Source organism: Artibeus jamaicensis, unplaced genomic scaffold (assembly GCF_021234435.1).
Source record: "Artibeus jamaicensis isolate MK-2021 breed Jamaican fruit bat unplaced genomic scaffold, CSHL_Jam_final contig_463, whole genome shotgun sequence".
NCBI lineage: Eukaryota > Metazoa > Chordata > Mammalia > Chiroptera > Phyllostomidae > Artibeus > Artibeus jamaicensis.
Window position 1 is genome coordinate 2380879 of NW_026521841.1, and position 26925 is coordinate 2407803.

General features: G+C 35.2%; 1 protein-coding gene and 1 non-coding gene across 4 annotated transcripts in view; one reads left to right on the forward strand and one right to left on the reverse strand.

Annotated features, from left to right (window-relative positions):
• The window catches only part of PTPN4 (protein tyrosine phosphatase non-receptor type 4), a 310447-nt gene that overhangs the window by 104708 nt on the left and 178814 nt on the right, over positions 1-26925 (reverse strand). For all 3 annotated transcript variants that reach the window (XM_053666547.1, XM_037146314.2, XM_037146329.2), the window contains exons 7-10: positions 26843-26895; positions 26114-26234; positions 19058-19145; positions 6393-6481 (exon numbers count right to left, since the gene is read on the reverse strand). In XM_053666547.1, the coding sequence (XP_053522522.1) occupies positions 6393-6481; positions 19058-19145; positions 26114-26234; positions 26843-26895 (351 nt within the window). The remainder of the gene's footprint in view (positions 1-6392; positions 6482-19057; positions 19146-26113; positions 26235-26842; positions 26896-26925) is intronic.
• Positions 25147-25249, forward strand: LOC119050261 (U6 spliceosomal RNA). Its single transcript, XR_005082717.2, has one exon. It is a non-coding gene; the product is annotated as a U6 spliceosomal RNA (small nuclear RNA).

The following is a 26925-nucleotide window of genomic DNA, read 5'->3' on the forward strand; positions in this document are numbered from 1 at the left end:
ATTCAGGGACAACCATACAAGGGAAGATATGAGGTAGCATATTTATTACGTAATATACTACTTTTTCTACATGTAGCTCTAGTTTTGAGAGAAGAGATAAGTGAGAAGCTTGTGTTTCAGAATCGGAAAGATCTGGGTTTAAAGTTCTTTATCATACTTATCAGTTGTTTAACCTTACACCAGTCAACCTCTCTGCCATTTCTCATTCCTTATCTATAAAAACAATGCTAATATACACCTAACTTACAGGGGGGTTCTAAGCTACAGATAAAAATGCATTAAAATTCATGAGTGACTTTTTTACTTGCTTTGGTGTTATAAAACTATCAGTTCTAAAACTTTCAACTTTAAACTCTTCATTCATGTAGAAGTTTCATTAATTCCGCCATTTAGATTTTGGTTTGAATATATCATTTCAAATATTAATATGAAAGTAGCTGAAATGTACGTGGTATCATGTTAGAGCTGTAATCATTATCAGTCTTTGTCAAATGGTTTTTTAATACAATACTTTGCTAATATGAATTTAAAGGCAATGGCAATTCTATAAACACCAACTTAATACAGGTGATGAGAGTAATATGTCACTTATTCACACAGAATATTTTTAAGTTGTATTTTATTCATTATGCTATTACAGTTCTTGATTTTTCCACCTCTGGCCCCCTCCACCCAGCATCCCTTACTCCCTCAGGCAATAACCCCCACCATTGTTCATGTCCATGGCTCCTGTGTACAAGTTCTTTGGCTATGCCCTTTCCTATACTGTACTTTACATCCCCATGGCTATTTTCTACCTGTTTGAATTTCTTAATCGCCTCACCTCTTCACGCATTTCCTGAAACCCCCCTCCCATCTGGCAACCATCAAAACATTCTTGTATCCACGATTCTGTCTCTGTTCTTCTTGTTTGTTTAGTATGTTTTTAGATTCAATTATTGACACAGAGTACTAATAACTATATTGCTTTTGTAAAAATAGATCCATGTTTTAAGGACAAAAAGTAAGCCATATATTTAATGATTACCATTGACCCTATTGATTTTCCTTAGAAATCAATTAATATTAGATTGTAAATCATGGCTACCTGTGGTATAATTATAAGTGTATTTGTTGTGGTATGTATTGTTATTAGTAGTTAGGATCACAAGAAATTCCTATGTTCCATGATAAAGTAAATTTAGTAGCTTTAAGAACTTTAAATCTGGGACTTCTTGCCAAGATAGAGGTGCAGACATACTGTGCCTCCTCACACAACCAAAAGAAGGACAACAAATTAAAAAACAAAACAACCAAAACTGACAGAAACCGAAGTGTGTGGAAGTCCAACAACCAAGGAGTTATAGAAGAAACATTCATCCAGACCACTAGGAGGGGTGGAGACAGGCAGCTGGGCAGAGAGGACTTGTAGCAAGGCTTCTGGTGGAGCAGGCAAGGTAGTGGCTTGTGTACTGGGTGGCCCCACATTTGTGTGCAGATAAACTGGGAGGAACAACTGGGGAGTGAGATAGACCACAAAACCCAGGGTTTCAGTACAGGGAAATAAAGCCTCAAAGCCTTTGACTGAAAAAATCTGCGGGGGTTGAAGAAGCAGTGGGAGAAACTCCCAGCCTCACAGGAGAGTTCTTTGGAGAAACCCACAAAGTCCTAGAACGCATATGAACTCACCCAGATGGGAATCAGCACCAGAAAGGCCCAATTTGATTGTGGGTGGCAGGGGCAATGACTGAAAACCAGCAGAGAGCCAAGCAAGTGGCACTGTTCCCTCTTACAGTCCTCCCCCACATACAGCATCACAACACAGTGATGTGGGTTGCCCTGGCTTGGTGAACACCTAAGGCTCTGGCCCTTACTATATAACAGGCATGCTGAGACCAAAAAAAAAAAAAAGGCCCAAATGAAGGAAAAAATACAACTAAGCAATGAAGAGATAGCCAACCTGTCAGATGCAGAGTTCATAACAATGGTAGTTAGGATGCTCACAGAATTGGGTGAATATGGTTGCAAATTAGAGAAAAAAATGAAGGCTATGAAATGAGAAATACAAGAAAAATGTTCACAGGGAACTAACAGTGACTGGAGGGAAACCAGGACTCAAATCAACGGTTTAGAGCAATAGGAAGAAATAAACAGTCAACCAGAACAGAATGAAGAAAGAAGAATTTTTAGAAATGAGGACAGGCTTGCTTAAGAAGCTCTGGGGCAACTTTATACATTCCAACATCCGAATCATAAGGGTACCAGAAGAAGAGAAAGAGCAAGAAATTGAACACTTATTTGAAAAAATACTGAAGAAGTTCCCTAATCTGGCAAAGCAAACAGACTTCCAGGAAGTCCAGGAAGCTCAGAGAGTCCCAAAGAAGTTGGGAGGAACCCAAGGAGGAACACACCAAGGCACATCATCATTACATTAGCCAAGATGTAATGGTGACGCGAGAATCTTAAAATCCACAAGACAAAAGGAGAGAGTTACCTACAAAAGAGTGCCCATAAGATTATCAGCTGATTTCTCAAAAGAAAACTTGAAGTCAAGAAGGAGCTAGAAAGAAGTATTTCAAGTCATGAAAAGCAAGGACCAACATCTGAGATTACTCTATCCAGCAAAGCTATCGTTTAGAATGAATGGGTAGATAAAGTGCTTCCCAGATAAGGTCAAGTTAGAGGAGTTCCTCATCACCCAGTACTTATTATATGAAATGTTAAAGGGACTTATCTAAAAAAACAAAGAAGCTCAAAAATAGGAACAGTAAAATGACAACAAACTCAGTTATTTACAACCAAACCTAAAACAAAAACAAAAACTAAGCAAACAACTAGAACAGAATCACAGAAATGGACATCACATGGAGGGTTATCAGTAGGGGAATAGGAGGGGGAGAGAAGGGGGAAAAGGACACTGGGTATGTGGCATAAATGGTAGGCATAAAAGAGACAGGGGGAATTTAAGAATAGTATAGAAAATGTAGAAGCCAAAGAGCTTATATGTACGACTCATGAACATGAACTAAATGGGAATGTGAGTGGGAGGGGGTGTACAAGGCAGAGGGGAATAAAGGGGGGAAAATGGGACAACTGTAAATTGCATTATCAATAAAATACATTTAAAAGAAATAAAAACAAAGAACTTTCAATCCCATCTACTTAGCTTAATTTCATGAAAATAAAGTTTAAAATGAACATTATGTAAAGTTTTCCAATCAATATCTTAAATACTCATGTCCCCCTTTTCTTCTAACTTAAATTTATGATAAAGATTCGGAAGTATCTATTTCTCAACATTAAACCATCTCCAAGCATATTTACCAATAAAATACCAACTCCTAAGTTTATAGAATATACGAGATCCTTCATAATCTGAACCCCATTCTCTTTCTTAAACATCATATTCCTAAATTCTTGTTCTCTTGCTTGTATACTCAATGATGAAAACTGAAGCAAAAACCGAATGAAATAGCCCAACATTTCTTCAACTTGCCATGTCCTTTCTAATCAGTAGGTCTTTGCACACACTTGGTACCTCTACCGTGAATTCACCAACTGAACCCTCTACACACGTTTCTTTTATACTTTCTTTTCACTGAGGAAAATTTTATTTATCCTTTAAAGACCATCTCAAATATCACAGGGCCATTAAAATTTTCTCTAGAGACATTGTATCCTTTATGTTTCCTAAAACAATTTGCCACTCTTTTAGAATCACTATTTAATAATAATAATAAAGGAATGTGTATAAATTATAGAATTTTGACAATACAGAAAAATTAGATTATCATGTTATTTTAACTCACATAATCTGAAAATTTATTTCTGATTTTGACATTTATATAAAATATAAAATAAAAATATAGAAAGTATTACCCTGGCCCGTGTGGCTCAACTGGTTAGAGCAGCACTGCATAAACTGAAAGGCTGTGAGTTTGATCCCTTGTCAGGGCACATGCCTAGGTTGCAGATTTGATGCCCAGTCAGGGCATGTGTGGGAGGCAACCAATCAATGTTTCTCACATGCACGTGTCTCTCCCTCTTTCCCCCTTCCTCTCTCTCTAAAAACAATGGAAAAAATGTCCTTTGATGAGGATTAAGAAAAAAAAGTATTTAAAAAACACTGTCTTTAGTGAAATCATAAACATAAAAATGCAAATGTATTAAAATATTTCTTATTGGGTTTTATAATGAATTTTTATGTGTCCACTTTTAGGCAGAGGCCATGTATTGAATTGTTTTATATTTTCCTTTAAACATACCAGTTTGAATTATATAGGAACCATTTAGAAGATGTGACAGGAAACACTAACTGATCTTTAGTTTTCTTTTATGAGCTATATAGAAGTATGATTTACATATACAATGAAATATACCAATCACAGGAGAACAAGTCAATGAATTTTGACAAATGTAGATTGTATAATTTCCACCCACCAAACTCACCATGCAACATTTCTACCACCTGAATATGTCGACCTGGTACCCTTCATAGTCAATTGCCCCCTCCTGTTTTTAGTCTCTGGCAACTATTGGTCTGCTGTATCCGTAATTTATGTTTTCCAGAATTTCATATAAATCGAAACATAATTTTTTGTGTCTAACTTCTAATAATCAGCATAATGGTTTGTGGATGGATCAGTGTCATCCATATGGTTTAGTTTATCAATAGTTCATGTCTTTTAATTGCTGAACGTTTTTCCTTTGTCTACTTATACCATAATTTGCTTATCCTTTCATCAACTGATAGACATCTGGAATTGTTTTGTGCTATTATGAATAATGTTTAGTTATGAACATCAGTGTACAAGTCTTTATGTAAACTTTTGTTTTCATATCTCAGAAAAATATCTAGGAATAGAATTGCTGGGTTATATGGTAAATCTATGTTTAACTTTACTATTGTTGTTGTTATTGTTGTTATTATTTATCCTCACTTGAGGACATTTTTTTCATTGCTTTTGGAGAGTGACAAAGAGAGATAGGTAGACAGACTGGGAATGTGCCCTGATTGGGAATTGAACCTGTGACCTTTTGGTCTACAGGATGATGCTCCAAACAACTGATCCACACCAGCCAGGGCTCTGTTTAACTTTAAAGAAACTGCCAACTTTTCCAAAGTTGGTGTACTAGTTTGCATTCCCAGCAGCAATGTGTGAGATTTCTAGGTACTCTGCTTCCTTGTTATCACTTAGCATTGTCATTTTTCTTAATTGGAGCTGCTCTCATGAGTATAAATGAAGACTTCACTATGGTTTTAATTTGCATTTCATTGATGACTGAGCATCTTTTCATGTGTTTATTGGCCACCTGTATATCTTCAGTGGTGAATGTGTCTATTTGAATATTTTGCCTATTTTTAAAATCAGGCTGCCTTCTTATTACTGAGCTATAAGGGTTCTTTATACATTTTTGATGAATCCTTTATCAAAGATATATATTTTTAAAAAACTGTCTTATCATCTTTAGAATGTCTTTTGAAAAACAAAGGTATTTAATTTTTATATTTATTTCATTAATTTTTAATGTTATGACTCATGCTCTTGTGACCTAAAGGAAATTGTAAAATAATTGCTTCTGTCAGTTATCATAGTTCTATTATAGCAATATTAAAGTGATTAACTAGAAAAACCTATTAAGTCAAAATCATAGATACTGAAAAATCAGTAGTAATATTTTAAGAGCTATAATATAGAGACAGATTAATACAAGTTATTCTGTATGTTTCTTTTCCTAAAGAAAATCACTGTGTTTACTTCTAAAAACCTGAGTTATTATATGATACACACGCACACACACACACACACACGAAATACGATAAATGTGATTTTCATGTTATTTGCATTAAAGGAACGTGGCAGATGCTACTTTTCCTTTTTCTTTATTCTAGGATACAGAAGTGACACTGGCAAGTCATCCTAGACAATGAGGACAAGGATAATATGCTATGGACAGTACAGCACTAAGACAAAAACAAACATACAGAAACAGGAGTTTTATATCCCATGGAGCCACTATGGTTTCTTAACACCAATTTAAGGCACTGTAATACTGGGCATTTGTTGCAGCAACTATACCTGTGTTTCAACTAAAAAACTAGTACCTCACTGAATGCATTTAAATGAAATACTGTATTTAAAGTGATTAGCATACTGCAAAACAGTAAACATGATGTTAGCTATTAGATTACAGTACAAATTTAGAGATTCTCTACCAGAAAAATTCATAAAGTAATACTTTTTATAAGTTAAACAATTTTTGAAATAACTCAATTGTTTTGTTATCTTTTGGTAAATTTTAAGTGAAATAAATTTGCATCACACATTAATATACTTGAATAGCCACTTTCTTTAATATGAATTATCATATTAGTAATATAAAAAAGCAAAAGTATTGATGGAAGTCCTTACCATGGAAAGATATTCATTCGTACCCTGTTCTTATATATCAGAATTCCTCCTGACATTACTCCAATCATAATTTCATTGTTACTTTGATCCTTCAAAAAAAAAAAAAAGAAAATGACAAATCTAAAATACTGGGCTTTAGATGATAAAAATATATTTTCAAAACAGGATTACTTTATTGTTTTTTACACAATGAGGCATTTTCAAAGGCAGCAGCATATAATAGCATATTTACAGACTATATGGTAATTGTTCCCTCATAAAAATAAATGACAAACTTCAAACTTAAATGTTACACTATTAAAAGTCATTATGCTCTAAGAGATCCCTGTAGTTTATAACTGGGCCGACTCTTTGGGAGAGGAAATTAGAATGATGAGTTAGTATCCATCTTTACGTTCCTAAAATTATGTTCCAATCACTGTGTAAATATAATGCTGTGATTGCAAAAGGTGAATAAAACATGGAGGAATTCAGAGTCTGGTGAAAGGCAACCTGTAATAAAACAGTATTTCCAATATAATGAAAACTCCTATAACTCATATAATACAATAAAAACATCATGGAAGTACAAAGTGAGGAACACTTATAGAGTTTGGAAGACTCCAGAGAAGACAATTTGAGTTATACTTTGAAGACTAAGAGTTTTCATGCTGATTCAACTCTTGAGAAAAATGAGTAGAATTAGAATACTTTTCGGCTAACTTGAAATAGTTTTTGCTTCTTGACTTGAAACATTCTACCCTTACACCAATATAGCAATAACACTTTTACTCCCTACTCTTCATTTGCTCACAAAGACAGAATTGATGAAAATAGAATCAAGATTCTATAATTGTCTCCCTAGTAAAACAAAAACCTTTAAAATGTAGTTTCAGTAATTTCAAATTAAATGGGACCTTATTAAATTAACCTGTCAGGTAGGCTAATACATAATAAGGCCAAACACAACAGTGTATGCTAATTTTTCTGGCTGCTCATTTTGTTTAATAACCAGAAACACTGTACCCTATAATTATAGTCTTAAATCATTTTTAAAGGTCATCAATTGGCAGAGTAAGCCTAAAAGATGGCAGACTTAATATATACTATTACTCTTCTGTGTCCAATCTTAAAACATCAGAGTACATGAAACAAAAAGAATCTGTAACAGTTGAAGGTATATAATCAATAAACCAGACATTTTAAGGATCTGTAAAGATATAAAGAGGATAAAATCAGATCTATATAGAGAAAAAAATGACAGAAAACCACAGCTCAAACTACATATACAAGAGAAAGTTCTACGTGGAGCTGGAAAGAGCAGTAAAGTTAATGGACAAAAGTTCAGAGACAAGAAAGAAAAAAAATAAAGGGATACCTCAAATTACTGTCAGGGTCATGAGGAAGGGAGCATCTAAGGTGATTAGCTTTTACCAGCCTTACAATCTGGCCCCACGTGGATTGAGCTATAAGACATGGAAGTGTGTGCAGCCTGTCTAAAATAGCAAGTGTGGATACTCTTGCTATTTAGGGACAGGAATTAAGAGTGATCCCCAGAAAGGATGGAGAACCTCAAACTGAGAAAGACAAACTAATGAGATAGTCACATTCTATCTGGTAATATAGTCATTTCTTCCTCCACTATCATCTGAGGCTACAGTAAAGATACATATCATCCATAGCCAAGTATAGTAGGAATCACAAATATAAAAGTAGTACACAACCAAGAATCACCAAGCACCTCAGCAGAACTGAGACAGGGTATGTGGCAAAATGGCTGTAAAAAATTAAGGGCTACTGGCACTAGCAAGTGTAGTAAGACCAATGCTCAACAAATTCATGGCTTAGAACCTGCAGAAGACCAGCTCTATCCGTCACGGTGACTGGTTTCAACTTGTGGTAATCACTAGCCTCATTATACAATCATTGTAATATATTAGCATTCTAAACAACCCATCTGGTTGCACCATGATCAGAAAGAGAAAGTCCATATAAAGACCCAAAGTGGCTAATGAGGTTCTTCTGAGAGGTCTCTACCCCTTTCCAGGAAAAATCTTGAATATTCCTCCTTCTTATATGCCCTACTACTTGATTAAATGAGCCTCAAAAAAAGAAGTAAATTCCACCAAGGAGGAGGGCTGCTCTGTATGTGGAGTTGCCTTCTCTCTGTCCTTTACTCACTTACATTTTAAACTCACTGTTGGCTTGTCTGAATTATTTCCTGCATAATGCCAAGTACCCACAGTGGGTCATGGACCTTCAGGTTTCTGGACCTCCAGAATGTCTGCATCAGAACCAATACCATAAAAGATGTATACAAAACTCAACAAATAGGCAAATCAATCAAGCTGCTGCCATACTGGGAAAAAAAAACATGTTTAAAAAACATATTCAGGGATATCTAGCAGGCTCTGGTTCTTAAAGTTTACCTATCTAGACTGAAATGGCAGTTCCCAAGGTACTGTCAGAGGTAGTCAAGATAAAATATGCTAAAAGAAGAAGACAACTACTGTGCTTCATGGACACAAATGCTATTAATTTAATGTACACAAAATGCATGTTGATGACTTTATTTTAAATATCTTACTCTGCTTTTCCTCTTATCACTTACTATTTAATACAGTGCTATAAATTGACTTGTTCAATATGTTTCTTTTTTCTTTTCTTCACTAGAAGCTAAGTAGCAAAGTATCAGACCTTTGTTTTGCCCTTCATAATCACAGAAAAGTGCCTTATACTAAATTTGTGGAATGAATGAATCTCTATCACCTGCAGGAAAATATTATGATTGTTCAGTTAGACATTGATGACCTTTAAACAACTATCCACCCTGATTTTATTTCCGCTACTCTAACTAGTAAAACCCTTCTGTTTCTTGTCAAGCCAGTTACACAATGTGTTTTGTCTACCCATAATTGCATGTTTTGTTAATGCTGTTTTCATCCCTTCTTCATGTCTGACAAAAGAAACCAAAGTCTAGATCAAGTCCATCTTCTCTGAAAATTTCATTAGTCTACATCTATAAGTTTTTCCCACAGAAATTTATCTATCTCTTAAACTATGTATCTGAAATACCTAATTCCTGTCAGCTACATGATAATGGGTGGATTGTAATGGCAATCTATAATAAACTATCTGTGGTAATGGAGCAGTTATATTTGTTTACTTTGTTTAAATTTCCAATCAGTCAGGTGTTAATACTTTTACAAAATATACCAATCACATGCTTGATGTCAGAGTGCTAAAAAAGTTTCTAATTGCTAACTCTCAAGTTCTGTACCTATCTCATTCATGGATCAGCACCAGTCTATGGTCATACTTTGAGAATCAATGAACCATTGTATTTTACATTCTTCCACAGAGAATAGTTCTCAAATAAATATTTCTTAATTTATTGCTCATGGAAAAATGCTTACACTTAGCCAGTCACACTAACAGAGAATATGTTTCATATAATCTAATTACAAAGACTTGTGATATGCTTTAAATATATAGTTACCTATGAAGTTAACATTAAATGAGGACTAAAAGGGAGAGATCATTAAATGAACACCAAAAGGCAGTAGCCATATGATTTGACAATGTAAATTTAGAACAACCACCTAAATCAGGTAAAAGAGGATAATATTTCCATTTTTTTAAACTGTCCAGTAACAACTGATGTGGTAATAATGCAATTACTGTTTTTATTGTGATGTGAGATAAAAATAAATCAAATTATGATATTCTAATTCTAGAATCCCTCGAGTCCTATAAAAATCAAAATATCCTGTATCTTCAGTATAGCTAAATAGAAACAATATAGATTTCAACTCTGTACACTTAAAAGACCTAGAAACAACCAAACCAGCAGGAATGAGCATTCCTAACACTGAGATTGAGGTTTTAAACATCATTTTCCATTAAAAGAAATCAGGGCTTGAAAAAATAGTTGATCACAGGTCTGTACAGAAAACAGGCAAGATAAACCTGAACCACGTTAAAACACTAACAGCATGGAAGCTATTAAAGACTACAAAGGTATATCAAAAGGACTTAAGGGCCAAAATAAGAGACTTCCAGTGGCCAAAGATGAGACAGTTTGAGTTTCAATAAAAAAAAAAAGAACTATAATATTTTGAAACCTATCATACAAAATGTTTAATCCATGAATTCATAATATTACTTAAAAATATATTTGTGTATCTCCTCAGGATAGTGGTGAACCAACTCATTACCTTAAAAACTAGGTAAATAAAAGGAAAGAACAAAACACTTTCCCTGCCTTTCCCATATGAACTGTTTTTCTGGGCAGTCAAATAATAAAAGAAGGAAGTGACTCTCTATAAAATTATCCCAGAAAATAAGTAAAAACAAAAATAAGTAGGGTATTTCTATTTTGCAGCCTGTGTGCCTCCTGATAAAATACAACAAAGGGATCAATATCAAATTTGATCATGATTCCAGATCAAGTTTGCCATGATCTTGTAGGAAACATACAGAACTGCAGAACATGCTGAACTGCACCATAAATATGTGAACAGCAAAAATCCAGATGGAGAATCTACAGGTGAAATGGCCCAGTTCCTTAACAAGCAAATTCTAAGGAAGAGTAAGGGAAAGAGGAAAGGAAGGATTAAAAGACATAGAAAGGTATCTAGTTAAACAAAAAGCAAGACCCAGCTACAGCATCCAGGAAGGCACACTTAGGTGATAAAACCATAAAGAATACAACGTGGGGACCGGCTGTATTAGGGCAGGGTACAAAGAGGGTTCCAGGAATGGTTCGTTAAATGCTACTGGTTGACCTGGGGGGTCAAGTTGCAGACCTTCACTAAGATATACTCTTCTGTGTGTGGTTTATTTTATAATAGAATAAAAACCAACAATGTAAAATGTATGAGGTTTGGATGAATAGGAATAGATGTTCAAGTATTTTCTACCCAGACCTCAATTGTTCATTTCATGTTCCCCTGTAGTGTCCTCCTTTCCTTTCCTTTGGCGACTACTCACTCCTAACACTATTTAAATATTCTATCCTCTTTTCTGTCACAGGTCAAGAGATCATTAAAATTTTATGGTGTTGTGGATAGGAGCAAAAATAATTTTAAGTTGTATGCGATAGCTATTAAAATCATTTAAATTATTTTTACTAATAAAAGCATTTCCAAATAATATAGAAATATCAATTAAGAAGTCAAAGGGCATCCCACACCTTCTCTACCTCACTCCCCAGAGACAGCCACTACACTATTAACACTTCAGTGTACAATCTTCTAGATCTTCAAGTTTTACAAATATAAATACATATCATATATAACTACACAATTTCTTTAATCAACAAAAACTGGGACCCATTATTCTGCAATTTTCTTTCTCTAAGCAGTTTGTACACATCTTTTCATACCAATATACATACAGATTCTCCTCAATTTATGATGAGTAAGTTGAAAACACATTTAGTACCCCCTACTCTAAGAAACCTCATAGTTATGCCTAACCAACCTTAAATGCAGACTCAAAACATTTACATTAACCTACGGTCGGCAATTATCTTGAGTTTCATCTAAAAAGTAATTGCCTTCCTCTTCTCCCCAGAAGCAGCAGATGCACACAGATAAGTGTTTTGTAGACACACTGGGATGCGAAACTCAAAACACAATCTCCAAAAAATGCTATCAACACAGCAAACGATCTATTATCAGTCATTTACCTGTGTGACCGGGTGCTGCAATTTGCTGCCACTGCCTAGCACCACCAGAGATTATCATATCATATATCATTATCCCAGGAAAAGGCCAAAATTCAAAATTCAAAGTATGGTTTCTACTAACTGCATATTGCTTTCACACCACTGTAAAGCTGAAAAACCCTAAGCTGAACCATTGTTAGTCAGGGACCACCTGTACCTCTAACTCAATTTTAATGGCTGTGCATTATTCCAAAGTATAAATTTACCACAACTTCTTAACTATTTCCATTTATTCATTTGAGTTTTTCTAATAGTGAAAATCCTTGAACACATTATTTGGCACCTTTACAAATACTGTAAAAATTAGACTGTGAGAAATGGAAGTGACCAAAAATTATATTCATACTAATATTTGCACTCTAAAAGGTTTCTACCAATTTATAGTTCAACAATGTATTAGAATGTCCACTTTCCACATGCTGACCAAGACTGGATATTTTTAATCCTTTGAATTTTTTGCTCTTCTAATAAAATTGGTATCTCATTTTCATTGTTATGTTTCAGAGTATTAGGGAAAACAAGCAATTTTTCACAATAACAGTCATTCGTATTTCTCCTGTTAAGCGATCATCTCTATTTTTCCTATATTTCTAATTACATGTTTTAAAAAATTATTCCTTTGTGGGAAGTCTTTATAAAACATTGTGACATATGTTGAAATTATTTTCTCTTTTACCTTTATGTTTTCCCCTGTATCATTAGTTAAAATTTTTTATTTTTAATGTAGTTAGGTGTTTGGAGCCACCCTGCCTGGTTTCAGAAGCTGTAACCTCCCCACACCCCCATCGCTAAGGCTGAGTAAAAAAACCTTGGGACCATAAACTACTAAGGAGACAAAGCTTATCTTCCCAGCAGGGGCTCTTTACTACACCCTACTTAGCTGCAGGCGAACGACTAGTTAGTCAGTGATGTGTAAAATTCCTCAAGAAAGGAACGACCTAAAACAGGCATAGTCATGAAGGGGCCACCACAGAAGGACTTAGAAGACTGCAGAAAAAGGGTGATGGACCTTCACCCCTTGGCTTTATTATAACCTGAATCCTCATTCTATCTGTAATAAGTCTCCTAATTTCTTGGATGTCTGCATCTCCTACCTAATTCAGGCCTGGAACAATGCTGGAGGGTGGTGCAACCCTGTGCTGGAAAGGGCAGTTCCCTAGGGGGGCAATCAGGCCTTAGGAAGAATCCATAAAAACCTGTGAAATATGCTTTGCTAACACACCCTCAATTTAAATGATAAGGGGTCCAGCATAAAATGAGTTTGTTTCCCAAAGTTTTATGCCCCTAGGATGGCACTCTATCTATCTGACCCTGACTCAGAATAAGCCCTTATTGTTCTTTGAGTTCCTTGATCGTTACTGCCTGACAATGACTGATAAGCTTTATGTATACACCCTGTATTTATATGCAAATTAAACCCAATAAAGCCCACTGAGGAATAGGCTCAAGTCTGTTCTCCTCTGAGAGATTGGCCACCTTTCCTCCCCAAGCAGATCATGTCTTGGTAGAATTATTCTCATCTGCGGCAGCCTGGAGGAACTCCGCAGGCAGAGCACCCCCACATCCAGGCTTAATACACATTCACTAACAATTTCTTTAAAAAGTTTATGTGCCTTACACTGGCCTAACAGTGTATATGAACTGAAACTATTCAGTGAAAAGGAATACAAGTAGCGATCTATTGATTGTTTCATAAAGATGCCTGATACACAAGAAAAGGAGGTGGGGAGAGAGAGAGGAGAGGGAAGGGAATTTAAAACACATGTTCTTTGTATTAATTTAATATACTCAAGTTGTTTTACATTCAAGATTACTTTGATACCCATTATATCATAATTAGGCAATCCTAACCACAAACTTAGGGGCAACTAGGTATTATTCTTTCCAGAGGAGTATCTGAGAGAAAGCATAGAGTGCTGGGTAGAAAGAATAATAGTACTTGTACCCAAGGCTTATTTAGAACTTATCTGAAATATTTGGAGAATTTTTAAAGCTATCTTTTTGTCATTGTTTTTAGCTTAACTACACTGCGCTCAAAAATTACATTCCACATTTGAAAATAATGCATACTCTGAAATAGCTGGAGTGTTTTACATGGATCAATTAAGCCAAGTTTGCTGACTGTATTTTTAAGATCTTCTATATCCTGCTGATTTTCAGAATTTATTGGTAACTTAATAAGAGATATTAGAACTTATCAGTTTTTTTTAAAAGTACAATGTTAAGAGAATAAAAGGGCAAGCCAAGAATGAGAGAAAATATTTTGAAATCACATATCCAATAAAAACCATGTATCTAGAACACATAAACAGTTCTCAAAACACAAGAGTAAGAAAAGAAACAATGGACAAAACACATGAACAGACATTCCTCAAAGAAAATAGCATGTGCAATATCATTAGTCATTAGGAAAATGCCAAGTAAAGCCATGATGAGGGGTGGTGAACACACGATACAGTGTACAGAGGACGTGTTGTGGATTTGTGCAGCTGAAACACGTAACATTTTGTTAAACAGTGCTACCCCAATAAATTCAATAAAAAAGAAAAAGAGAGAAAAGCTTAAAAAGAAATAAAACCAAACACTACCACATGCTAAAAAGGATATGAAACAGTTGGAATTTGCAAATATTGCTCGTGGGGACACAAAGTGGTTCAATTACTCTAGAAAATAGTTTAGTGATTTGATATAAAGCTAATTATGCACTTATCTATCATATGGATTCAGAAATCCTACTCTGTGGTTTTTACCTTATAGAAATAAAAACTTAAATTTCATACAGAAACCTGTAAATAGGTGTTTGTAAAACATAATGTAATAATATACTGGAAACAATCCAGATATCCTTCAAAGGGTGACTAAATAAACAAACCATGGTACATCTATATAATGAGATACTACTCAACAATAAAAGGAATGGCCTACTATTGATATACACAATAACTTGGATAAATCTCAAATGCATTACTGGAAATACAAGTAGCCCATTTCAAAAGAAACACAATATAGAATTCCATTCTATAAGACACTTTGGAAATGACAAAACTAGAGTCAGAAAATAGACTAGTGTTTGCCAGGAATCAGGTATAATTAGAAGGTTGGGCTATAAGGGGCAGCATAAGTCAGAATTTTGGGGGGTGATGAAACTGTTCTGCATTCTAATAACAACTGTGGTTACATGGACCTATATGTGTGTTAAAATGCATACAAGTGAGCACCACACACACACACACACACACACACACCCACACACACTCACACACATTTACTTTAAGTAAAAAAAAAAAGTATCTCCCTCCTCCGTCTCCCAAATCCCTTTCTCTTTTCATCTTGAGGTTGTCATTCATTCTTTACTTCTTCTACCCTCTCCCCTTACTCATACAGTCTTCTAAGCATATAAACAATTTTTACTTTCTCAAATATTCCATGTTCTCTGATGATTTCATCTTTATTCATGCTGATGGCTCTAGAGTAAAAACCACTCTCTCTGCTATTCTTATTCAGTCTTCTGGCTTCAGTATATTATTTCTTCTCAGAAAGCTTCTGTACCTTTTGGTCCCATATTCTTGGCATATGATCCCATACTACCAGTATTCTGTACTTTCCCCTTCATATTCTCACATGCACGTATTTAATTGTTAACATATATTCCATTTCTTTCTCCTCCACTACACTGTGAACTACATAAGGGCAGAGCTAACTGATGTTTTATGCACTAAATAACCTTTAGCACCAACACTGTGCAAGGCACATAACACAGCCACCACAATGAATGCAGTAGAACTTATTTGTATTTTGCAGATTGCTACAAGTAACTTGGTTCTCGGCAGACAGAAAATATCTTACCTGCACTTAAAAATAAAATGTCTCAAACACTTCTGTTTGCGATATTCAATTAAAATGTAAGTGTTCTATTATTGTAATCTCTCCCCTCTACCTTTTTGTTCCTGATGCTGCAAAATTTCCCTTCATTCACTGAACATTTGCACATTTTGTTTTTAAGTTCTCTGTAACCACGAACAACAGAAACAACATTTCCTAGCTTTTTTATAATTTGACTGTACAAAATAGGTTTCTGAATGACTGACCATTCAAAATTTAAATTACATTAATCTGGCACACATAAATTACATTTATGACTTTCTGAGGGAAAGTTGTGCAATCTAATAATTTAAATAACAAAAAAATCTGACTTTAAATAAATAAACAAACAACAATATGTGTGAGATCCAGCCATGTCACTTAAAAAAGGAATGTACAAAGCTTCTGTATGGCAAAAGAAACCTCCAACAAAACAAAAAGACAGCCAACCTAATGGAAGAAGATACTTGCAAATAATAGCTCCAGTAAGGGGTTAATATCCAAAATATATATAAAGAACCCATATAACTCAACACCAAAAAAACCCTAAAAATCCAATTAAAGAATGAAAGGACCTGAACAGACACTTCTCTCATGAAAACATACAAATGGCCGACAAATATATGAAAACATGCTCAACTTCACTATCTATTAGGGAAATAAAAATGCAAACCACAGTGAGATACCACCTCGTACCTGTTAGAATGGCTATTATCAACAAGACAAGTAATAACAAGTGTTGGAGAGGTTGTGGAGAAAAAAGAACCATAATATACTGCTGGTAGGAATGTAAACCGATACAGCTACTACAGAAAACAGTATGGAGGTTCCTCAAAAAATCAAAAATAGAGTTACAATATTACCCAGAAATCATTCTTCTGGTATCTATTTGAAAAATTTGAAAACATTTATTCACAAAGACATATGCACCCCTGAATGTTCACTGAAGCATTACTTACAGTGGCCAAGACATGGAACCAACCAAAGTGTGCTTCGATAGATGGCTGGATAAAGAAGATGTGATACATATATATACTATGGAATACTACTTAGCTGTAAGAAAAGATGAAATACTGCCATTTGTGAGATGGATGGAACTTGATGATATTATGCTAAGTGAAGTCAGAAAAAGTTAAAAACCAGATGATTTCACTAAAAAGTGAAATATATAGTGGTTACTAGAGGGAAGTGAGGAGTGGGAGGTAGTAAAGGGGGCAAAATATATGGTTACAGAAGATGATTTGGCTTTGGGTGGTGGGCACACAATGCAATACATAGATTATGTATCATAGAAATGTACACTTGAAACCTATATAATCTTATTAACTACTTTTACCCTAATAAACTTAAGAGAAAGAAAAAAGGAAAGTAGTCTAATATTCTTTGTATTTCATTGACAGCAGTTACAGATAACAAACAGCAGTCTAAACTACCTTTAGAAAAGAGATAAGCCTTAAAATGACTAAAAGTAGCTATCTTTTTCTTGTTAACCATAGTTTAGTTCAGATATGAAATTTCTATTGATTTTAAACTTTATTATAATAAAAAACAAAATTTTGTTGCACAAATACTGACCACTACGTTATATTTTAGAGAACTATGTTCAAAGGCAATAGTCCTCCAAAAGGAGGGAAGGTGAAGAGGTGCATTTTAAATAAAACAGACAATTCAGCCCTGGCTGGCACAGCTCAGTGAATTGAGCACAGACCTGTGCATCAGAGGGTCACTGGTTCAATTCCCAGTCAGGGCACATGCCTAAGTTGCAGGCCAGGTGCCCCATAGGGGGCATGTGACAGGCAACCACACACTGAAGTTTCTCTCCCTCTCTTTCTCCTTCCCTCCTTTCTCTCTGAAAAAATAAATAAAATATTAAAAGAAAAATCCCAGAAAGTTCAAGAGAGACTTATAGATTTCAAATGGCATTAGACAGATTTCCGAGTCACAAGCACTCAGAATTACCAGATAGAGTTATGTGATGAAAGCAAGTTACTCTGTTCTTTAAAGGAGAGATCAACACAAGCACTGAGAAATGTAAGAATTAGTGCTCTTCTCAGAACACAGCCAGGTGAGGCCTTAAACAATAAAACCATTACATGAAATAGAACTTAAGCATTCTCAAACTGTTATTTGTGTATATCTATAAATTAAAATCAATTAAAAATATATAACTAAACAAAACTCCCTTTCAGGCTGCTATCCTTATTAGGCTTGGCAATTTGTTCCAAGAGAACAAAAAACCTGTAACAAACTTAACCGATGATTTCCTATAATTCCACTTTTCACTGGTTATGGAGAATAGCTATATATACTCCAAGTACTTCTAAAGGAGCATAACACCACTTGGTAAAGAGAAATCTAAGGGTAGAGACACATAAACAAAGGATAGCTACTCACACACATGCTTATGGAAGGAGGACAATAGTCTTTCAGAAGCAGCCAAGTATGACACAATGAAAAAAATGTTAGAGTGTTCTTTAAGAAGCCAGTGACTATAAATCCCATCTTGATAAAGGGATTTGGGGAGAAACAGCCAAAATATATTGTTTCATTTTGTGCTTTATAAATAAAAATTTTTAATGTCACTAAATGAAGAAAATAAAAAACATGAAGTGAGTTGAAAACATCTTTTATGATAATGCTTATCACAAAAGTTAAATATACAAAAAACTACTTTTCCTATAACTAAATCTTTATTTTGTAAAATAAATTCTAAAGGTACTGTCTCCAATAGTCTGCAAAAATTATCTTTATAACATAAACCAGATACCTTAGGAAAAATAAAATGAAAAATCTATTTCAATCATTTTTCTCATCAAGTATTGAATCTTGAATGTGAAAATATGTATTCTCAAAGGAAATTTTTAGTACAACTACCATATTTTGCTGTGTATAATGCCCACTTTTTGCCCAAATTTTTGAGGTAAAATAAGAATGCACATTACACATGGGCATAATGATTACATACCATGGGGCATAATCCCATGTATAATGCACACAAAAACCATGGCTGTGCATTTCTTACCTAATGATATCAGGATACTACTGAGTGCTACAAACTAACTCAACACCATCAAAGCACTTACCCTTCACTTACCCTTGCATAGTGGAATTCAACTCCATAGAGTTCCAATGTACGTGCTTTGTTCAGGTAATTAAATTCTGCTTCTGCAGGAGATAAGCCTCTGTAATGAAATCATTTGGTTAAAAAGTATATCAATCACAAACATGTCCAAATTATAAAAAGGTTATTTATCTTGAAATTTTTCAGCATCCTAAATAAATATTTTATGAAACACCATGCATGACTACTCCACTTAGTTACATATGGTAACATCTAACTTACCTCGAGAGTACATTTTCAACAACACAAATTATTCCTTTGTAAAATATTTTCTTATTTTTGAGACTATAAAAATGCATCAAATTTTAAAAGTCTGTAGCTGTTCTTATAGCTGTCAGAAATCACTCATCCTGAGACATAAGTAGTGTTTTTCAAAATTTGGTCTATATACCATATCTGCATTTAAATCACACAGACTGCTTCTGAAAACGTGTGGATTCCAAGAAAACCTCCAAGCAGTGTTTCTCAGAGAACAGTGCACAGATGGATATTGACTCATAATAAATACAGAAAATGAGAGTGTTAGAGTCTTTTATAGGAACTTGGTAATTTTATGTCTGCTGAATCTAACAATTACAAAAAGCCTTGTAATTTTTTATATCTGTTCATTTTTCCATTTTACTTTTCTATTAATTCATTTTTGTATTTTTTAGAAGCATTGTTCCATGACAGATTAGGAAGAAATTGGTTTTTCAAAAAGATAGTTTCAGAAGTACTGTTTTATAGTTTGATAATAGAATGAATGGGGTCCAAATTGCTTATGTTTAAGAAATATCCCAGTTGATTCTTATGAACAGAAGCTTTAGAACTATGCAAAGCATTTAAAATTGATTTACTCCTACCCAATATACTGTTCTAACAACCTTAGTGATCTGTTATTATCAGACTTCAGTTAAGCAAAAGCAGCAAATAACAAAATCAAAGATATAAATCTTTCATTCACTAATGATACTTAAAAAAAAAGAAGCCAACACCCTACCAATGCATAATTACTAGTATTCCTTTAAACGGATTCCTTAAAAAAAAAAAAGTAAAAAAGCACATATACTTCAACTACCCATAAAATTCAGTTAGGTTAAATATTCTACCTTTGTCACCCCATCCCCAGTTACCTTTGTTACCCCATCCCCAGTTAAACTACATAATTCTCTTTTTTTCTTTGTTTAAAGACTTAAAGAATTATTTCTTTAAACCAAACACAAATATATAATCAATATCTTGTCAAATGTATAATCCTTTTCATTGCAGAAGAGACTTTTTATTAGTAGTAAATTTTTCATAAATTGGGTTTATCTTCAAATTCTTGATTCAGACATTATAAGTGACATTTACTTTTATACCAAAATAGCCCCCTCACAATATCAGGCCAGCTTTAAAATTCTTTTTTTTTAATTGTTGTAACAACTTTATTTGTAATGGCCAAAAACTGGAAGCAACCAAAAAGTCTCTCAACAACCAATGGCTGAACCAGCTGTAGCACACCCATACTGTGGATCTACTCAACAATTACAAAGAATGAATTATTAATACAGAAAACTTGGATAAATCTCAAAAAGGCAGTATGCTAAGTGGGAAAAAAAATCTCAAATGTCACATACTATGAGATGCCATTTATATAACAGTCTCTAAGTGAAAAAATTATAGACATGGAAGAGAGATGACTTGTTATCAGGGTTTGGGGATGGAGGGAAGCAGAGAGGAAGAGAGGAGGTGTACTTAACTACCAGAGGGTCCCAGCAGTGGTTATATAAGTCCCCACATGTGATAAAATGACATAGAACAATATACAATGTACCAATGTCAATATATACCATGATTGTGTAAGGTGTAAACACTGGGGGAAACTGGGAGAAATGGACATGGGTCCTCTCCACACTCACTTTTCAACTTCCTGAGTCTATAACCAATTTTAAGAAACTTTTTGTTTTTTCAAATATAAGAACAGTTGGTTATTTTCTTTTTTTAATTTTATGAGAGAGATCACTTTTAATTTTCATTTTTAATTTTAGTTCTTTAAAAAATATTTTATTGATTATGCTATTATAGTTGTCCCATTTCCCCCTTCATTCCTCTCTACTCTACACACCCTTTCCTGCCAACATTCCCCCCTTTAGTTCATGTCCATGTGTCATACTTGTAAATTCTTTAGCTTTTACATTTCCCATACTGTTCTTACCCTCCCCCTATTTTCTTTCTCCCATCTATGATACTTATTCTCTGTACTTTTCCCCCTCTCTCCTCCTCCTACTCCCCTGTTAATAACCCTCCATGTGATCTCCAGTTTTGTGGTTCTGTTCCTGTTCTAGTTGTTGGCTTAGTGTGTTTTTGTTTTAGGTGTGGTTGTTAATTGTGAGTTTGCTGTCATTTTAATATACGTGTTTTTTATCTTCTTTTTCTTAGATAAGCCCCTTTAATATTTCATATAATAAGGGCTTGGTGATGATGAACTCCTTTAACTTGCCCTTATCTTAAAAAGTACTTTATCTCTCCTTCCATTTTAAATGAAAGCTTTGCTGGATAGAGCATTCTTGGATGTAGGTCTTTGGATTTCATGAGTTGGAATACGTCTTTACAGCCTCTTCTTCCCTATAAGGTCTCTTTTGAGAAATCCGCTGACAGTCTGATGGGAACTCCTTTGTAGGTGACTGTCCCCTTAGCTCTTGCTGCTTCTAGGATTCTCTCCTTCATTTTTATCCTGGCTAATGTAATGATGATGTGCCTTGGTGTGTTCCTTCATGGGTCCAACTTCTTAGGGACTCTCTGAGCTTCCTGGATTTCCTGGAAATCTGTTTCCTTTGCTGGATGGGGGAGGTTCTCCCTTATTATTTATTCAAATAAGTTTTCCACTTGTTGCTCTTCCTCTTCTCCTTCTAGTACCCCTATAATTTGGATGTTGGAACATTCAGTGATGTCCTGGAGGTTCCTAAGCCTCTCCCTACTTTTTTGAATTCTTGTTTCTTCATTCTTTTCTGATTGGATGTTTCTTTCTTCCTTCTAGTCCACTCCATTGATCTCATGAGTCCCAGTTTCCTTCCCATCCCTATCGGTTCCCTGTACATTTTCCTTTATTTCACTTAGCGTAGCCTTCATTTTCCCATCTAATTTGCAACCAAATTCAACCAATTCTGTGAGCACCCTGATTACCAGTGGTTTGAACTGTGTATCTGATAGGTTGGCTACCTCTGTGTCACTTCGTTGTGTTTTTTCTGGAGCTTTGATCTGCTGTTTCATTTGGACCTTTTTTTGGTCTTGATGCAACTGTTACATAAGAGGGGCAGAGCCTTAGATATTCACCAGGGCGGGGCAACCCATGTCACTGGGTTGTGACACTGTATGTGGGGCAGGGGTCTGAGGGGGAACAATGGTGCTTGCTCAGCTCTGTGCTGGATTTTAGTCACTTCCCCCAAGCAAATCGGGACCTTCTAGTGCTGATTTCCATGTGGGTGGATTTGTGTACATTCTAGGACCCAGTGGGTCTCTCCAACAAACTCTCCTGTGAGGCTGGGAGTCTCTCCTAGTGCTTCAACCCCCCACAGGTGTTTTCAATCAGTGTTTTGAGGCTTTATTTCCCTGAGCTAGGACCCTGGGTTGTGCAGTATATCTCGCTTCCCACTTTTGCCTGGTTTATCTGAGTGCAAATGTGGGACCACCCGGTCTGCCAGTCACCTTGTGCACAGCACCCCTCCACAGTCTACTGCCTTGCATGCCTGGGGTCTACAAGCCACCTCTTTGCTGTGAGACCTCTCTGCCCTGGCTGCTGGACTCTGCCACTCCTACTGGTCTGGATGAATGTGTCTACTTTAATTCCTTGGTTGTTAGACTTACATACAGTTCAAATTTCTGTTGGTATTGGTTGGTTTTCATTTCTAAATTGTTGTTGTCCTTATTTTGGTTGTGTGAGGAGGCACAGTGTGTGTAGCTACGCCTCCATCTTGTCTGGAAGTCTAAAATTCTCATTCATTATTCTTATTCTAAATCAGGGGTCACAAACTTTTACTGGAAAGTGCTAAATAGTCAGTACTTTACGCTTTCAGGCCACATGGTCTGTGTGGCACTACTTCACTCTGCTGTTATGTGAAAGCAACCACAGACAAATGAGGGAATGTGTATTACAGTAAGTATTCATTTATGGACACAGAAATTGAAATTTCTCAAAACTCCACATGCCACGAAATGTTATTCTTTGGTTATTTTTTCCAACCATTTGAAACTTATAAACCATTCTTATTCCATGAGCCATACAAAACTAAGCAACGGCTATAGTTTACTAACCGGCTTTAGATACATGGGCCATTACCAAATGAAAGTAAGTTTCTTTTATAATAAGAGCTAAAATTTTTCAGTGCTTACCATGTGCTAGGCACTGTTCTGAATACTTTATATGTAAAAATCCTTACAGTAACTCCAGAGGTCCATAATTTTTCTTACTCCCTGTTTACATATAAAAAATGAGAGCAGAAGAGACATAGATAAATCTGGCCAAGGTTATAAGATAGTAAGTAACCTTACCAGAATTTCAATCCAGACAGTCTGGGTCAAGCTCACATTCTTAGACAATATGCAACTGCCTTAGTTCCTACATGATTATTTTGAATAGTATGTTAAAGCAAAACTGAACTCTGACCCAACAAACAATATTCCCTTCTATTCAAAACAATAGATATCTTCTTGGAAAAAATTATGTAACAAAGTCAGACTCACAATATATCAAAGCTGAACACTATAATGAGAGAAAAACTGCTTCTTCTTAAAGGGCAACTTTTAAAATTGTTTCCCTCCCACCACTCCTCCCCACCCTAGCCATCACTACCTTGCCCCCTCGAGCCTACCCCTCTTTGGCTTTATCCATGTGTCCTTTATTACACATGTTCCTGACAACCCTTTCCATTTTTCCCCCCATTATTCCCTCCCACCTCCCCTCTGGCTCAGATATTCCATGCAGCAATGTTTTCACTGATATGTCCACCAGAGCAAGAAACATAAAGAAAGAATAATCAAATGGTACTTCATCAAAATAAAAAGCTTCTGCCAGGCTAAAGAAAATATCAGCAAATACAAAGGGAATCAACCATATGAAAAAATATATTTGCAAATCATACCCCAGAGAAGCATTAGATCTCCAAACTACATAAAGAATGCATACAACTCCACTCCAGGAAGAGGAACATTCCCATTACAAAATGGGCAAAAGACCTTAACAGACCTTTGTTCAAGAGCCACATACAGAGGGCCCAGAGACATATGAAAAGATGCTCACCATCACTAGCCATTAGAGACATGCAAATTAAAACCACAATGATGTACCACTTTACACCAGTCAGAATGGCCATCATAACCAACAAACAAGTGCTGGAGAGGGTTGTGGAGAAAAGGGAACGCTAGTGCACTGTTGGTGAGAATGCAGAATGGTGCAGCCACTGTGGAAAACAGTGTGCAAATGCCTCAGAAAACTGAAAATGGAAATGCCTCTTGACCCGGAAATTCCACTTCTGGGATTATACTCTAAGAATCCTGAAACACCAATTTAAAAGAACCTATGCACCCCAATGTTCATAGCAGCACAATTTACAATAGCTAAGTGCTGGACCCAAACTTAAGTGCCCATCAGTAAATGACTGGATCAAAAAGCTATGGTACATTTACACAATGGAATACTACACAGCAGAAAGAAAGAATGAGCTTTTACCCTTTGCAACAGCATGGATGGAACTGGAGAGCATTATGCTAAGTGAAATAAGTCAGGTGGTAAAAGACAAATACTATATGATTGCACCTATAAGTAGAACCTAATCAACAAAACAAACAAGCAAGCAAAATATAACCAGAGACAATGAAAATAAAGAATGTGTTTATCAATTTAGTATTACATAAAGTTCCTTTTCTCCTCTTTCCTCGTTCGTTACTAAACAAAAACAATTTCTTTCACATGGATAAAACCTGAGAAAAAACTGCTAAATAGACTGTAACATATTGATATTCTAAAATTCTTGACAACTTTACATAATAACAGAGCTTTACATATATATTCCTGGCAACTTTATATTAAAAAAAAACCCTTTACAGTGCTCACTTCGGCAGCACATATACTAAAATTAGAACAATGGAAGATTAATATGACCCCCGAGCAACGATGACACACAAATTCTTGAAGCATTCCATATTTTTAAGGTGACTAAAAAAAAAAAAAACAGCCCTGGCTGGGGTAGCTCAGTGGATTGAGTGTGGGCCTGCAAACCAAACAAATGCAGTTCAATTCCCAGTCAGGGCACATGCCTGGGCTTCAGGCCAGTTCCCAGCAGGGGATACATGAGAGGCAACCATACATTGATATTTCTCTCCCTCTCTCCTTCCCTTCCCCTCTAAAAATAAATAAAATCTTTAAAAAAAAAAGAAAGAAAAACGGAAAACCCTTTACACACACACACACACACACACACACACACACACACACACAAGGGAATATACACACACACTTTACAAACAATAAAAAAGTTTAAGGGGCAAGCCAAGGAACACCAATAGAGGACTCATGGGCATGGACAATGGGTGGGGGGAGATTGCCTGTGGGAGTATGAGGTGGAGGGATGGGGCAGGGGAGAGCAACGCAAGGAAAAGTTGGGACAGCTGTAACTGAACAATAATAAAAACAAACAAAAACTTTATATAATGAATCTGGAAACCAAACATAATAGTGAATAAATTTCTGTTACATGTAGCTTTCTAGTTGTTTTTTTTTTTAATCTCATCTTACAAAGGCAATCTAATTTTTTCTTTCTTTTTTTAGAATAATTTTATTTAGTTATTGCTTTCTAGTTCTTAATAGAAATGAAAACAAGTCTCACAGAAAATAAATGATGATTTTTCTTTTACCTAGATCATCTACATTTTTTATAATAATATTATATTACATAATAGTAACTGTTCTACATTAAATAAATACAACATTCAAATTAAAATAATTTCAAACATTTCTCTAGAAAAGATGCAATTAAGTTTACCAAATAAGCAGAAAAGTAAACAAATCCTTACATATGTTGCTGATGTAATTTTGCAATTTCTTTTTTAAAATCTTGAGGTTGATTAGGAATGAAAGAATAATCTGAGAGGTAGCCTGGCAAATTTTCTGACTGATTGAAGTCTCCAAGTTCAGCTAATAAATGGAAGAAAAATACTCACTTTAATACATTTTTAAATTTCTACAGCCAAATCACCAATGTCATAAATTTCATTATATTTCCGGAAGTAAATATTTGTTTATGCTGTTACCATTTTAAAAAGTTATAATAATGCATATAACATTCTTCTAGATCTCAAACAACTTTAGATTACTAGTTCTGGAATCAAAGTAATTGCTAACTAATTGGATATTTCATTATATTTCCTCTGCAACAAATTTCTTCTGTATAATAACTTATTCCTAAAGGACTTATTTATTAAAGGCAATATATTATCAACACAAATAATGCAATTACACATGTTATTTGCCTCAAAAGTTGGCTGATACTGCCCTGACCAGTGTGGCTCAGTTGGTTGGGTGTCATTCCACAAAGCTAAAGTTTGCTGGTTTGATTCTTGAGGTCAAGGCACATGCGGGTTTGTGCCTGGGTTGCGGGTTTGGTTCCCTCGTGGGACACGTAGGAGAGGCAACTGATTGATGTTTCTCTCTCACGTCCATGTTTTTCTCCCTCTTTCTCCCTCCCTTCCCCTCTCTCTAAAAGTAAATAAGATCTTAAAAAAAAAGGGGGGGCTGATACTTACACTGAACAGCAAATGAAGCCAAAAGGGCAGCAGTATTATAAGGACAGGGCAATCTAACAAAACAAAACAGAAATACATACCCC